The sequence below is a fragment of the Triturus cristatus genome, chromosome 12, assembly GCF_964204655.1.
Source record: "Triturus cristatus chromosome 12, aTriCri1.1, whole genome shotgun sequence".
Classification (NCBI taxonomy): domain Eukaryota; kingdom Metazoa; phylum Chordata; class Amphibia; order Caudata; family Salamandridae; genus Triturus; species Triturus cristatus.
In genome coordinates, this window is record NC_140595.1 from 612819254 (window position 1) to 612834186 (window position 14933).

The 14933-nt window shown below is 53.9% G+C and overlaps 1 protein-coding gene across 1 annotated transcript in view; it reads right to left on the bottom strand.

The window, feature by feature from the left end:
* The window catches only part of ZNF276 (zinc finger protein 276), a 326477-nt gene that overhangs the window by 85003 nt on the left and 226541 nt on the right, over positions 1 to 14933 (bottom strand). Inside the window, exons 7-8 of the mRNA XM_085639722.1 lie at positions 5691 to 5804; positions 5499 to 5574 (exon numbers count right to left, since the gene is read on the bottom strand). Coding sequence (XP_085495848.1) covers positions 5499 to 5574; positions 5691 to 5804 — 190 coding nt within the window. The remainder of the gene's footprint in view (positions 1 to 5498; positions 5575 to 5690; positions 5805 to 14933) is intronic.

A 14933-nucleotide genomic window follows, 5' to 3' on the forward strand; every position in this document is an offset into this window, starting at 1 on the left:
CCACCCCCCATTTTCATGAGCAGGGGAGAATGGTCCGATATTCCCCTAGCCAGGTAGTCTATGTCGGCCACCCACCGCATCTCCCCTGCTGGAGCGAAAACATAGTCCAAGCGGGAGAACACCTTATGGGCGCCGGAAAAGTAAGAATATGTCCGCCGGAGCGGATGGTGGCGCCGCCACAGGTCAGACAGGCCCAGTGACTCTAAGAAACGGGCCAGAGGTGTGTTATCTGGGGTGTCCCCTCGGGCTAAGGAGCGGTCCAGTAGGGGATTCAATACATCGTTAAAGTCTCCTCCAAGGATGTGTATGGCAGGCCAGAGTGCAAGAGGAGGTTAGTAAATTTTTCAAACGTGAGTTGTTGGAGGCGAGGTGGTGCATAGACACTAGCTAGAAAATAAGTCCTGTGTTTCCAAACACCCCTGACCGCGACATATGTTCCCTCGGGGTCCACCCATGTTTGTGTGACATGAAAGGGAGGGGTTTTCCTAATAAGGATCGCCACCCCACAGGAGCCCTTGGTAAATCCCGCGTGTGCCAAAGTGGTGTAGCACCCCCATCCCAGAAAGGGCCATGTCGTTCCCAAAAGGTGCGTCTCTTGCAGAAATATTATATCAGGTCTATGTCTCTTAAGATATTTGGTTACCAATCCCCTTTTCACCTTATTACCCAAACCATTGACATTCCAGGTCATCACTGTTTATTCACCGTCTGGCATAGTACTACAATTGCGAAATCTGTCCCGGTGTCTGTTTTCGACAGGAATGTACCCCCCCCCCTCCCCTGTTCTGCGCATCAATGTGATCACAAGCTTGAATCAAACGAACTCCGTTCCCATCAAATAATCTCCAAATAATACTCAAAACAACAAAACAGACCCCCCCCACCCTACACTCTTCTGCCGATCTCCCCACCCACCCACTCGTCAACTTTGGAGCGAATAGTCCGTTAAGAGGTCTGTTATCCCCCCGCCCCACTCTCCCAATTAACTACACAATATCAAAACCCACACAAACACGCCAACTACTTTCCCAGCTCAAATGTAAACCAGTGGATAACCACTGGAGCTCAGGAAAGTCTTACTGTCCGGCAGCGGCCAGCGGGCCCCGCCTCTCAGTTCTCTTCGCCCTCCACAGGAGGTTGTCTGGGTCGGTCATCAGGAACTTGGAGAGCCTGGTCCGTTGCTTCTAGTCGTAGGATACTGTTCAGGAGCGGATGGGTGCTGGGTGTCTCGTCAGAGTCTTCCCTCTCAGACAAGTCGGTGTGACCCGTATCATCCAGTCTTGGTAGAGGATCAGCTGATCTCGAGCGACGTACCTCGTCTCCAGAGTCCGATAAAAGTGTGTCCGTGTCTCCGGATCTCAGGGTTCTGCCCGGTGTACCACCGGCTGACGACTTGGGCCGTAAACCTCGCCTCCGACGCTTGTCTTTGAGCCTGTCTTGAGACCGTACCCTTTGAGTGGGGAGTTAGTGGAGCCTGTCAGTGGTGGGCTTCATGGTTGCGGCCGCTCCTCCACCCAGTACCACGCCTCCTGCGGAGTTCGGAAAAACAGCGTAGTGTTCTGGAAAATGACCTTCAGTTTGGCTGGAAACAACAACATATATTGGATCCCCATAGCACGCAGTTTGATTTTAACCCCTTCCATGCTCATGACGGAACGGTTCCGTCATGAGCCACGGTTGAGCTGTGCTCATGACGGAACCGTTCCGTCATGAGCCCGCCCGCGCTCGAACCCTTCAGCACCGCGGCGGAATTCGCCCAGCGCTGAAGGGGTTAACTTGATCAAAGGTCCGTTTCTGCACATCACGAGAATAATCCGGAAAGACCATCACCTTAGTATTCTCATAGCGGATCTCCCCCTTTCTTCCGGATTTCTCGGAGTATTAAGTCCCTGTCGTGAAAGTTCAGAAAGCGCGCTATTCGGGGTCATGGAGGAGCCCCCGGTGGCGGAGCAAAGCTGGGCATCCTGTGCGCCCGTTCTATTATGAAACAAGTCGAGAACGGCAGAAGATCTTTCAAGAATGTCAGAAGAAACTGTTCTGGATTACTCCCTTCCACTTTTTCAGGAAATCCAACCAATCGAAGATTGTTCCTCCTGGCCCTGTGTTCTGCATCATCTACTCTCCAGGCCACCTCCGCCACAGACAAGAGAAGCCCCGCAACATCTTTCCGTGTGACCTGGGAAGCATCTTCCAGCTCCGAGATGCGATGTTCCGCCTCAGTCACCCTGTTCGAGACCTTGCGGAGATCTTGACGCAGCAGCGTCACTTTGGAGCGGACCTCTGCTATCCTCCCTTCCAAGCTCTCCCTGGACTCACGGATAGCCTGAAGGATGGATGCCGTATCCAGGGGGGGGGCGGGTCCACCCTCCGCACCCTGCACAGCTGGTAGCGCCTTGGCGAAACTTTCTAGTTTCCTCTGACGGGACGGACGGGGTTCTTTATCCTTGTCTTTATCCTTTGCCATGGTGGGCAGACACAGGAGAGGGACAATCCAGCTGTCGCCTGCAAGGACTACTAGGTTCACTGCTATGGCGCTGGTGCTGCGTCAACCTAACCCGAGGCAGCTGCGGCCGAGACTGCAAATAAGCTGCCGTTGAGTCTCTCCGGGCAATGTAGGGATCCAGCAATACCTCAATGGGATCAAACCAGCCATGCAACCTCTCCTACTGCGCCATCTTGTGATCCCAGTGAGGGTTCCTCAGTCAGGGGGTCCAAACGTCTGCAAACGTCTTCAACCAGTCCAGAAGAAGGGGGAGGGGAGGCACGGAGGTGAGGGGCTGACAGACAAGTCGCAGGGGGACGAGCGAACCGCGGTCTGTCACATGAAGCAGGGCTTATATTAATAGCTGTGTCCCTCAAATCTCCCTCAGTTTACACGCAGGGTCTAGGATAGCAGCGCCCCTCGCAGACGGTGCAGTCCCCGGTTCCAGGGCGCCGCAAAGCAGCCAGAGTCCAAGGTCTGCAGGGGTCCAAGCAGGGTGACCAATCCATGGGGGAAAGCGCGCCAACGCGGTACAAAAGGGGGTGGTGATGGACAGAGCATCAGAACCAATCAAACACTCACACCCAGTCAACAGATCTGGGTTTCATCCATCACCGTTCTTTAGCCCACTCTGCCACCCCAGTTCAGACATGGCCATATGCAAATCAGTCTGACCCTCTGCATCATGGGAACAGTCCAGCCCGAACTGCCAAGCCATGCCTTCCCTGGACCGGAAACAAGCTTCCTAGGACCGGTTTCTGGCATTTCAGCCATCTTCAGCCAGGCTTGCTTGAATCCAGTGGCAAAGTGAGCAAGGGACTCACGTCTGAGCATACCCTGCCAACTTATGGCGAACAAAGCGGTACAAAAGGGGGTGATGATGGACAGAGCATCAGAACCAATCAAACACTCACACCCAGTCAACAGATCTGGGTTTGATCCATCACCGTTCTTTAGCCCACTTTGCCACCCCAGTTCAGACATGGCCATATGCAAATCAGTCTGACCCTCTGCATCATGGGAACAGTCCAGCCCGAACTGCCAAGCCATGCCTTCCCTGGACCGGAAACAAGCTTCCTAGGACCGGTTTCTGGCATTTCAGCCGTCTTCAGCCAGGCTTGCTTGAATCCAGTGGCAAAGTGAGCAAGGGACTCACGTCTGAGCATACCCTGCCAACTTATGGTGAACAAAGCGGTACAAAAGGGGGTGATGATGGACAGAGCATCAGAACCAATCAAACACTCACACCCAGTCAACAGATCTGGGTTTGATCCATCACCGTTCTTTAGCCCACTTTGCCACCCCAGTTCAGACATGGCCATATGCAAATCAGTCTGACCCTCTTCATCATGGGAACAGTTCAGCCCGAACTGCCAAGCCATGCCTTCCCTGGACCGGAAACAAGCTTCCTAGGACCGGTTTCTGGCATTTCAGCCGTCTTCAGCCAGGCTTGCTTGAATCCAGTGGCAAAGTGAGCAAGGGACTCACGTCTGAGCATACCCTGCCAACTTATGGCGAACAAAGCGGTACAAAAGGGGGTGGTGATGGACAGAGCATCAGAACCAATCAAACACTCACACCCAGTCAACAGATCTGGGTTTGATCCATCACCGTTCTTTAGCCCACTCTGCCACCCCAGTTCAGACATGGCCATATGCAAATCAGTCTGACCCTCTGCATCATGGGAACAGTCCAGCCCGAACTGCCAAGCCATGACTTCCCTGGACCGGAAACAAGCTTCCTAGGACCGGTTTCTGGCATTTCAGCCGTCTTCAGCCAGGCTTGCTTGAATCCAGTGGCAAAGCGCGCCAACCCCCGTGGCCAGGCGGCTGATCCACACGCCGTCAGCACACCCACACAGCCTTCAGGGAGTTGGTGTAGTGCCCCAGGATAGGCCCTCGAGGACAGGACGGTTTGTTAAAGGTGAGTGGGGGAGCGCGACTCAGCGCTGCAGCGCTATGATGGCAGTCCAAACAAGTAGAGCGGAGAATACTCGCAGTGCTATGCTCAGAGTTGTCCCATTCGGGAACTCACCACCGCCGGGAGGGTGCAGCCAATATATCTTTTCAGGGCGAGGGTGGGCGTGCCTCACCGCTAACCCCGGAGACACCCCTTGAGCGGGAAATGTGCCGGTCAGCTGTTGCGCGGGTTAAAGGAGGAGTGTGAGGCCTTCATCCATACGGGGCAATCCACCCCCGGGGAGCGTTGGTGTACCGATCGCGCCCTTAACAGCTAAGACAGTAGGAAGCAGTCCGATGCGCTCAGCAGTGCTGGCGCGGGCGCCACCCCCGCGACTCAAGAGCGTTCACCACTTGCCAGCTGCACTTCTACAGCGACATCCTGGGGGGTCTTCTCGTCACGCCGCTCACCATGGGGAGGTTCGCACTCCTGACAGAGGTCCACGCAGCAGACTCGTGGGTCTTCCTCCAGCGGTCACTACGTCCACTCAGCGCAGTCTCGGAAGCGGCCGTGCTCCGGTCCCGGGCTTCAAAAATCTGCCCAGATCTCAAGTAGGATGTAGGCGGAGGTCTGGGCAGCGGACCAGCTGCACTCCGTTGGGATTCAGCCTTCTGGATAGCCGTTCCGATGGCGAAGAGACACAGGATATCACCTGCGGAGCTCTCGTGTAGCACGTCTACACCGCCATGCTGCTGGCCACGCCCCACCAATTAGGGCCACTCTTAATAAGGGTCTTAGCATTAAGGGAACCTCTCTTGCAAGACAAAAAGAGAAGTGAGGAAGAGATGATAAAACACACATAATTCTTATAGCAGGGTTGCCTTTGTTCTTTCTAATTATCATCCAATCCAATATTAGTACCTACAAACCTTGGGGCCTGAGAAGCCAACCAATGTTTACAGGACTCAACTCAGAGAAATAAAAAAGCTTCATCAAGGAAAATGTGTAACCCTTAACTGTACACAGAACTTTAAGCATCTAACATACTTGCCTTTGCACTTAACGTGAGTAATAGGAGCCCAGATATAAAAAAACGATCATGTTTTCTATACTCTACCTTCATGCCATCTGCCCCTCTATATACTGCTGTACATCCCTGGTAAGGACACTTATAAATGGTAGGCAGCTCTTCTCTGAAAAGGAACAAAAACACCACAGTGATCAGACTCGCTCAGCAAAGGTAACCACTCATGGTGCATTTTCAATCAGTTTCTATATGCCTGCCATGCATTCCTCAATCTTTACGCACCTTTCAGGCTTGAACTTATTTTTCCAGCCTGGTTTTGGCCCTGGTTTCTTTCTCTCCTTCGGCTCCTCTAGCCTTTTAGCTTCATTGGTTGCAATACTTTTTTTAAGCACTGTGCTGTGAACACAAAAAGGAATGTTTTGAAGATGCCTTCTCGGAAAACTCATCTATTGCATGATTTGTATGTTAGACATGTCATTCAAGCACATACACAGGTATTAAGTGACATGTTGCACGCATCCGAAATATAAAGGACACATACATTTTTATTTTTTATTTAAGTTTTTCAAAAAATGATTGCCATGACAAAAGCAGTACATAGTATGTTAAGTAGACATTAGCATACGATATGGCAATGACGAATACAATATCAACAATCACATAACAATGCAGGTTCATACAAGGATAGGTACATGCAGTTTTATCCTTTATAGCTAGCTAGCTAACAACACATCTATTTGTAGCTGTGCAAGAGTTTCAGTCAGTGAGTTCAGGGAGGAGTAGCAAATAGGAGCGGAGCGGCTGCCAAATGTTCTTAGGTCGAGAAGCCAGGGGCAGCAGCATAGCATAAATATCGCTAGTAGTGTCGCAGTACATGAGATCTCTCCTCCAGGCCTTCACTGATGGCGGCGCAGGCCTACCCCAATGTAGGGAGATCTGCCTCTTGGCTAGCAACAGGGCGGTAGCAGTAAAGTGCCGAATCCCAACCCCTAGAGGACGGACATATTCCAACACTGCAAGCAGCTGGGAGGGGGTCAGCTCCGATTCCACCATTAATGTAGGGTGCTTAAAGACCGTCTCCCAGAATGCAAGGACAGGGGGGAAATTCCATGCCAGATGAATGAAGTCAGGGTGCTCAGCAGCACACTTCTGGCAGTTGTCGGACCTAGTTGGATCCATTTTTGCAACCAGTTTTGGAGCAACATAAGCTCTATGTATATATTTGAAGTGGAGTAGTTTGTGCTTATAGTTACTGGATATATAGCGGGTCTGCTGTCGACAATATGACCACATCTGATCTGTCAGAAGGTGTCCATAATCTCCCTCCCAAGCCACCCGTGCTCCCCCATCCACCTCCGGAAGGAGTGTCTGGGATAGGCAATACAGTCGGGAGACCAGGTGTGTGTTGTCAGACGATATAATTATTGCAGATAGGGTAGGGAAGTCCCGTGGCTCCACTACTGAGGGGCGTATCGCGGCGACCAGTGAGGTTCGCGTGCTGTGTATCAAAAACTTGTCTAAGATAGATATGGCTCTGTCTTCTACTATATTCGCCACTGAACACACCTAACCGTCCTGGAACATATCTCCCACGGCTCGTAGGCAGCATTGAGTGAGCACATGCTGCGCTAGCGTTTCTGTGGTCGGGGGTAGCCATGGGTTATTGAGTAATGGTAGGTGTGGGGAGTAAAGGCAGTCAACTTTAATATATCTACGGAGCCTTTCCCAGGCCCAGCATGTGGTTTGCAATGTATGATTTTCCACGGGCGTCCTCGCTAGGCCGAGTGGAAGGATGGTGGAGAGGGCCGTGCCAACGAGTGCTCAGGCTTCAAATACTGCAGCCGTGCATCCGGATGGTACCAGAAGTAGGCCTAGTGTGTCTGTGCTACTAGGCAATAGAAGTAAAAATCAGGCAACTCCAAAACCACCTCACAAAAAAGGGCTTAGTGAGCGTCTGCCACCCCACCTGGGCCTGTCCACTGGCCCAAACCAATCTTGTTAACATGCTCCGAAGAGTAGCGAAAAATGTAGCTGGGCGTGATATGACGATATTTAAAACAGGTATAGAAAGCGAGGCAGAATGACCATATTTATAATAGCTATCCTACCAGCAATAGACAGTGGGAGCGCTACCCAGCGATCAATCTGTATCGATAGGCGATCTATAGCAGGGCCGTAATTGAGGGGGGATGACTTTCGAAGCTGTACGGTGTAATAAAATACCCAGATATCTAGGAGGGTAGTCACACCAATTTAAGGGGAAAGGTGAGTTACTATCCGTTAAGGGAACAACTTCAGACTAGGCCGGTTTAATGACGATTCCGGAAAAGCCACCAAAGCGAATCACCTCACGAATAAATGGGGCAAGATTGGTAGCTGGGTCACACATAAACAAAATAATGCCGTCCGCATAAAGCGAGGCCAAAAGGGGTCCCTGATGAAATCTGAGTCCCCGTTGGAGATGACATTCTTGGAGGTGTTGCACCAGTGGGTCCATCGCTATGATGAAAAGAAGGGGCGATAGTGGACAACCCTGCCTAGTGCCTCACAACAAGGGGACTGATCCGTGATTTCTCCGTTAACACAGAGCCATGCTACGGGGTTAGCGTAGAGAAGGTGGACGAGAGCGCAAAAGTTTACGAGGGAAGCCCAATTTGTCGAGTGTTGCATACAGGAAAGACCATTCCAGTAAGTCAAATACCTTTTCGGCATCCAGCACAACCGCCGCTGCAGATAGGCTAGGCTCTATTTGGTTAATGACTGCGAATGTTGTGCGCAAGTTGACAGATGTCGATCGATTTGGAACAAAGCCCGTCTGAAGGGGGAGATTATCTGGTCAACCACCAGCGATATACGTGTCACGAGTATTTTAGCTAAAATCGTATACTCCTGATTTAATAAGGATAGGGGCCTTTAGGAGGCGCATCTATCAGGAGACCTGCTTGGTTTTAGCAGCAATGTCACTATAGCTTCGCGCACAGGAAACACTCCCGACTCAAGTGCCTCTGCGTACACCTCCAGGAGGTGTGAGATTAGTATGGTCTTATACGTGTTATAAAATATGCCCGCAAGTCCATCCCTGCCAGGGGCACGTGATCCATCCAGGTCATCTATGGCTTGTATCTCATCTGCACCAATGGACGAGGCAAGGAATTGTTGCTTGCCCCCCCCCCCTCAATCCATAACATTGCTATTTCTGCTAAATAGTCGGAAAGGGTAGTGTTGAGTGGTGGGGAGCGTGTAGTGTATAGTTGAGTGTAGTAAGACAGAAAGGTAGAGAGAATATCTGCTCCTTGAGTGATGCAAGTGCCATAGTTTATTTGCAGTTTTGTAATATAAGTTGCCTGTTGTCGAGGGTCGAGTAGTCTGTCCAAGGTCGGTCCGGGCCTCTTCTCCTCCCCATATACCCAGGCACGCTCATATTTCCCCAGGTAGGCAGTTTCACGAAGGGCGAGCTCCTGGTACATCTCCAGGAGCTTCGCCCGTTGATGCACTGGAGGGGGTGAACCCTCCGAGAGTGCCCGGGCGTCAAGATCTCGTAGCGCCTCCTCGGTGGCATTTAGGTCTGCAAATTGTACGCAGGACTCCTGCCTGCTTAGTCATGCATATGCCCCGAATATATACTTTGAAGGTCTCCCAGAGCGTGCCATGCCGCGGCACCGTTCCCGAATTAATTTGAAAATATTCAATAATCGCCTCTCGTACCTCACTGTTGAAAACGGTATCAAGGAGAGCCTCAGCAGGGGAACGCCAAGGTCTGTATGGGTGCGCTATAATGGGCAAGGTCAATGATATCGGCACCGGTGAATGGTCCGATGGCATGCGGGGTAAATAGTCTACCGATTGCACGTTAATCAAGAGGTCCGGAGTCAGGTACCAGTGGTCTATGCAAGAACAAGTTCGATGTGGTGCTGAAAAAAAGGAGCAGCTTGTGTTAAAAGGGTGCTGATGCAACCAGGCATCACCCAGCAAATGTGTCGGCAGCCAATCCTCCAGCTCCTTCTCGGACTGTGGCTTGGTGATATGGCCTGAGCCGGTGGTGTCTGATGTGGGTTGTAGGGTGAGGTTGAAATCACCTCTAAGTATGATAGCGGCAGCTGGGATACCAGAGATGTGTGCAGCGAAAAAGCCTGCTGCATCAATGGTAGGAGCGTAGACATTAATTGCCTAGCCGGGGTCCGCTCGCTTTCCCCCACCGCCCGAGATTTACCATGAGGCTGCACCTCCGTGCTGGCGTCTCTCCGTGGCACATCGGTCCCTGAAGCTGCGGTGGGCGGCTCGCCAGAGGGAAACGGGAGGCGAGCGCGGCCCGGCCGCGCTGGTGGCTTCATCCTGACTCCTGGGCCTGCCTGATGTCTCCGGAGGGGCTCGACCCAGGATCTCCTCGAGAGCGCCCACCCGGTGAATGAGGACTCGCTGAGCTCGGCTACCGCTATCGGGTAGCGGCGCGAGGGGTCGGGCCCCCTCTCAACCCTTGCTAAAACAGTCTTCTCCGTCCCTTGTCCGGCCGGCCGACCCCCTGCGGCTGGAGGTGGGGAGGGGTCATCCTGACCTGCCGGAGGCTGTGTTCCGACCCTCCAATGCTGTGGCCTGCCGGAAGTGGGGGGAGGCACTGAACCTGGCCCTTGGTGCGGCCCTCTGATCAGCGGAGGGCCCCTCTTCCTAGCATCTCACTGGCACAGCCATGCTGCTGTGCAGACGCCGGATCCGGCCCGGTCTAGGCCCTACTGTCCTCCTTGATCTGCGACGGTGCTATGGCCTCATCTCTGCTTCCAAGAGTTGCTGGCTTCGGGGGGCAACAGGAGCTCCCCCGTGGCCACCATCAACAGACTATCGGTGAGTGAGGTTAGAGATTGGGGATCGGCTGCCATGTCGGTTGGCGGTGCAGAGGGGCAATGTTGGCGCTCCCGCCCCCCCCTCTGACTCACCCCTTCTCGCCCCCCCATGCCACGCATCACATCTGGGGGTACCTTCCTGCGATTGTCGGCCTGTGAACATGAGGTGGACCTGCCTGGCCGTTCCTGCCTTGTGCTGGCCCCCCATCGGTGTTGAGATACCCGCGGAGCGGAGCCCTTCCTTTCCTTCCCTTGGCCTTTTCTATTGGTCGAAAAACTTTCACAGCTGCGGGACTGATCCCGGCCGTCACTGTCGGGCGGCGCAGGGCCCTGATATCGGCCTCCCCTCTCACTGTCCACCCACTAGGACCTGGTCCCTGCCTGCACCCTGGTGCTTGGAGCCCGTTGTCCACCCTCGGCCACCTCCATCGAGCGGCACCGGACCCCTGCAAGCTGCAGGCTCGAGGTGGCAGGAATAGATCCAGGTTGACAGCACTGAGGAGTAGCGGACCAACTTCCCGTCCCCCCTCGCCAGCCCATTGCCACCCATCTTAAGACAGGGGGTGGTGCCATCTTACTATGACAGTCGCATGGGGCGGAGGGGGTGTCCCTAGATTCGTGCTTACTAACCCCTGGGGCTCAGGGGGACCTGGGAGGATCAGCCTTGACGGCCGGGCCAGAGTATTGACGGTCTGGGTGTCGGCTCCCTCCCTCTCTGCGATTGCTGACTGCCTCCCCCAACCGATCGGCAGAGGGGGCCTCCATCCACGGTAGCGATGGACAGGGACCGTGCCTCGAAGACAACTGCTCCACAGACCCAAACCAAAATGGACCAATACACCACCAACGACCGGAACCCCGGAGGGGGGGCATCAAATACCCCTGCCCCGACAGGGGAGATCTCTCCACTATCCTCCAAGCAATTGGCGCCTCGCAGGCTTCGGTGGAGAATAAGATTGGCGAGGTGAGGGTGGACAAGGCCCTTATTCGTCAGGACCTGCGTAACGCCACAGCCCGGATCTCAGAGGCGGAATCGTGCATCTCTACGGCCGAGGATGACATAGGTCAACTAAAGACCCAGGTGGCCCGGCTCCAGACTCAGACCTTCACCGTCGGGCCGAAGACGCCGAAAACAGGTCAAGAAGGAATAACCTATGCCTCATAGGATTTCCCGAGGGGGCTGAACAGGGTCGAACGGACACATTCGTGGAGACCTGGGTGAGATCCTGGGTACCTAAAGAGTCCCTCTCTCCATGGTTCGCGGTCGAGCGCGCCCATCGATCCCTGGCTCCCGGGCCTCCGCCTGGGGCTCCACCCCAGCCCATCATCATGAGGGTCCTCAACTTCAGAGACAGGAACGCTATCCTTAGGGCGGCGAGGACACAGGGTCCAGTGACTTACCAAAACAGCACGATTATGCTTTTCCCGGACTATATCAGAGAGGTGCAGGCCCAACGACGAACTTATGATGACGTCAAACAGAAGCTCCGTAATCTGGGCCTCCGCTATGGTCTCCTCTTTCCGGACGCCGACTCAGAGCTGTTTTTCAAGACAAGACTCTCTTTTTTGATACCCCCCAAGCGTCTGGACTTGGCTCACGGAGGAACCGCCCCTACAGACTCGTCTCGCCTCGCCTCCCCCCCTGCTCGACGGGAGCCTATGCAATCTCAACCAACCATTCCCAAGCCGCAGCGGCGCCGTACTCGGTCCCGCAAGAAGGGAGACTGACGCAACGGGGCCTCACGATCACCGGAAGCAGTGTCCCAATTGCTCATTACCTCTGAATTACCTCAGTATCTGGGAATTACAGCCTGACCGGTTCCTTCACTGATCTGAGCCAAACCCCACACCCCTCCGAAACACTGCGCCCTGCCATATCCGACTCTGTCTTGTCTAGGAGCCCTGCACTTCGAGGATCCAAGGAAGACGATGGAGTCTGACCCCTGAAGCCCAGCGGATTTGGGACCATCAATTGTTTCTTCATTTCTCTTGCAGCTGTTAACATTAGCATATCCGTCGACATGGATGCGTCCATCTCCGCCATAACCATGCTCTGCTAATCGTTTTAGCTTAGCACTCAGACTTGTTTGTACCATTGTTTTGTTGAATTCCTTTTCAGGGCGACAGATGCTTCAATTTCAGAAGTGTAGGGTGGGGACTGTTGGAGGCCAGGGGGGTGGGAAGACCGTTGTCTCCTGATTGTTTGTTTTTGGCCTCGTTCGGGCCACTGTTTTTCGTTTTTCACGGCAGCTCACTGCGCACACACGCCACTACCAATGACAAGAGACCTGTCATAATACACAAGCTCTATCCCTACACCCAGGCTACGAGATGTTACCTCCCTCAGGACCCAGTCCAGTCGTGCTGGTCCACACACACACCACTCAGTCATACGATGTCAACTCTTAATAGACCTCTCCACATTTTGTCATGGAACGTCAATTGCCTACTAGACCTTATAAAACGAACCGCAGTTCTTCGCAGTGCCCAACACCAAGCTCCCGATATTCTCTTCCTACAAGAAACGCACTTTCTGGGAACTCAATGCACCTTCCTCGCCCGATATGGGTTTGATAGGGTCTGGCACTCTGGTTTCACACGGAGCACCCAGGGAGTGGCCATACTGATTCGTTGAGGTCTCCCCTTTACTTTGGTACAGGTGGAGACTGACACACAGGGGAGCTAGGTGGCCTTAACTGGTAAGATCGAGGGTCATCTTCTCCATCTCCCGTGTGCATACATTCCCCCCACCATAATGCCCTCTGACGCCTCACACTATTAATCTTGACTTTCCTCCAGGGTCTGACGGTCATTGGGGGCGACTTCAAAGCTGTTATGCAGCCTTCTCACGACACGACAGGTCCTCCCTCTGCGTCCTGCCTTGCCTCTGCTAAATGCCTCTCTGATTGGTCCTCTGCCCTAGGTCTCTGCGATGCCTGGAGGGAATGGAACCCCAGCCGAGAACAGTACACTCACACTTCGGCGGCCCACCGTACCCACTCCCATATTGACTTGCTCCTGCTGCCGGCCACCGATTGTCAGTTGGTGTCTGGGGTTACTATCCTTCCCCGAGGTATCTCCGATTACTCCCCTGTCTCCCTGCTTCTCGGGCATTCCCCCGATGGGGTTCGCACGATTTGGCAGATGAACGCTTGGTTCCTGCAAGATGCAGAATTCGTGGAGACCCTCGGGCAAGAGCTGAAACAATACTTATTAACAAGGTTTCGGTTCCCTCTCCGGGTACACTGTGGCAGGCTGGCAAGGCAACTATACGGGGAGTGGCTAGAGGCTTGGTCCACGCAAAGCGCACGGCCCAGACCGCCCGCCTGCTACAGCTCGCGGCCCAAGCTGCACAGTTGGAATTAGCCCAGGCTTCCGCCGAAAGCGCTAGCTCCACCTGACAGCTCGCACTACTCCGTGAGGAGATCTGTCAGATCTCTCTAGAATCAGCTATAATGTTTTGGTGTTCCTCGGTGGCACGTGTATACGGCTGGGGTGACAAAAACGGGACACTACTCCATATTCCGGTCTCATATCCCAAAGCCAATCACATAAGCCCCGAGGTCTGCGATGCGGTTGGCGCTCATCATGTCACCTCACATGCTATCACCCAAGCCTTTTCAGGCTATTATGCCCAACTTAATGCGGTCCGGCCTCCCGAGGCCTCTCTGGCCGAACTGATGACCGAGGCTACGACTCAGCTGCCCCGTCTTCCCCTGGCAGTCTCGGAGACTCTGGATCTCCCCCTTACCCCGGAGGAGATACATGGGGCCATTTCACTCTTGCACTCTGGTAAGACGCCAGGGTCGGAAGGATACCCTCAAGAATATTATGCGACCTATCGCAACTTGTTGGTTCCGCACCTGGTTGATCTGTTCCAACATGTGGTGGACACGGAGTCCTCCCCCCCCCCCAGGGACCAGAGTGGCCATTATTGTGGTTCTTCCTAAGACACAGCCGCCCTCCCTCTCCTGCACGGACAACCGCCCCATTTCCCTCATCAATACCGAGGTGAAAATCTTTGCAACTGCCTTGGCTCAACGCCTCCGCCCCCTCCTGCATGACTTGGTCCATCCAGACCAATGTGGCTTTATGCCTGCCCGTGGTACCCGGCATTGCATATGCCCTCTTCACCTCGCCCTCGCACATCGCCATCAGCTCACCACGTACTTGGCCCTGCTTTTCATTGACTTTGAAAAAGCATTCGATACAGTTGACTGGAGCTATCTGGAAGATGTGCTGGAGGCGATGGGATTTGGCCTCCCATTGAGGCGTTTCATCCGAGTTCTGTATTCTAGCCCTAAAGCACGGGTCCTAATTAATGGCGTGCTCTCGGAGGCATTCCCCATCCAGAGGGGCACCCGCCAAGGCTGCCCACTCTCGCCGCTTTTATTTGCGCTAGCAATGGAGCCCCTGGCCTCTCTCATACGCAATGATCCCCGCATCCGGGGATGGGCCTGGGACCTCTATCAGGTCGACAAGGTCGCCCTTTACGCAGACGACGTCCTCCTTTTCTTAGCGGATCCAGAGGACGCCAGCCCACGGTACTTGGAAGTCCTTTTCGCCTTTGAGCGAGTCTCTGGCCTGCGGCTCAACCCGGCGAAATCCACTCCCTCAACCCGTCACGTGCCTGTTTCGACTGGCAAACAACTATTCCCTTGCAACGGCAGTCCTTCAAATACTTGGGGGT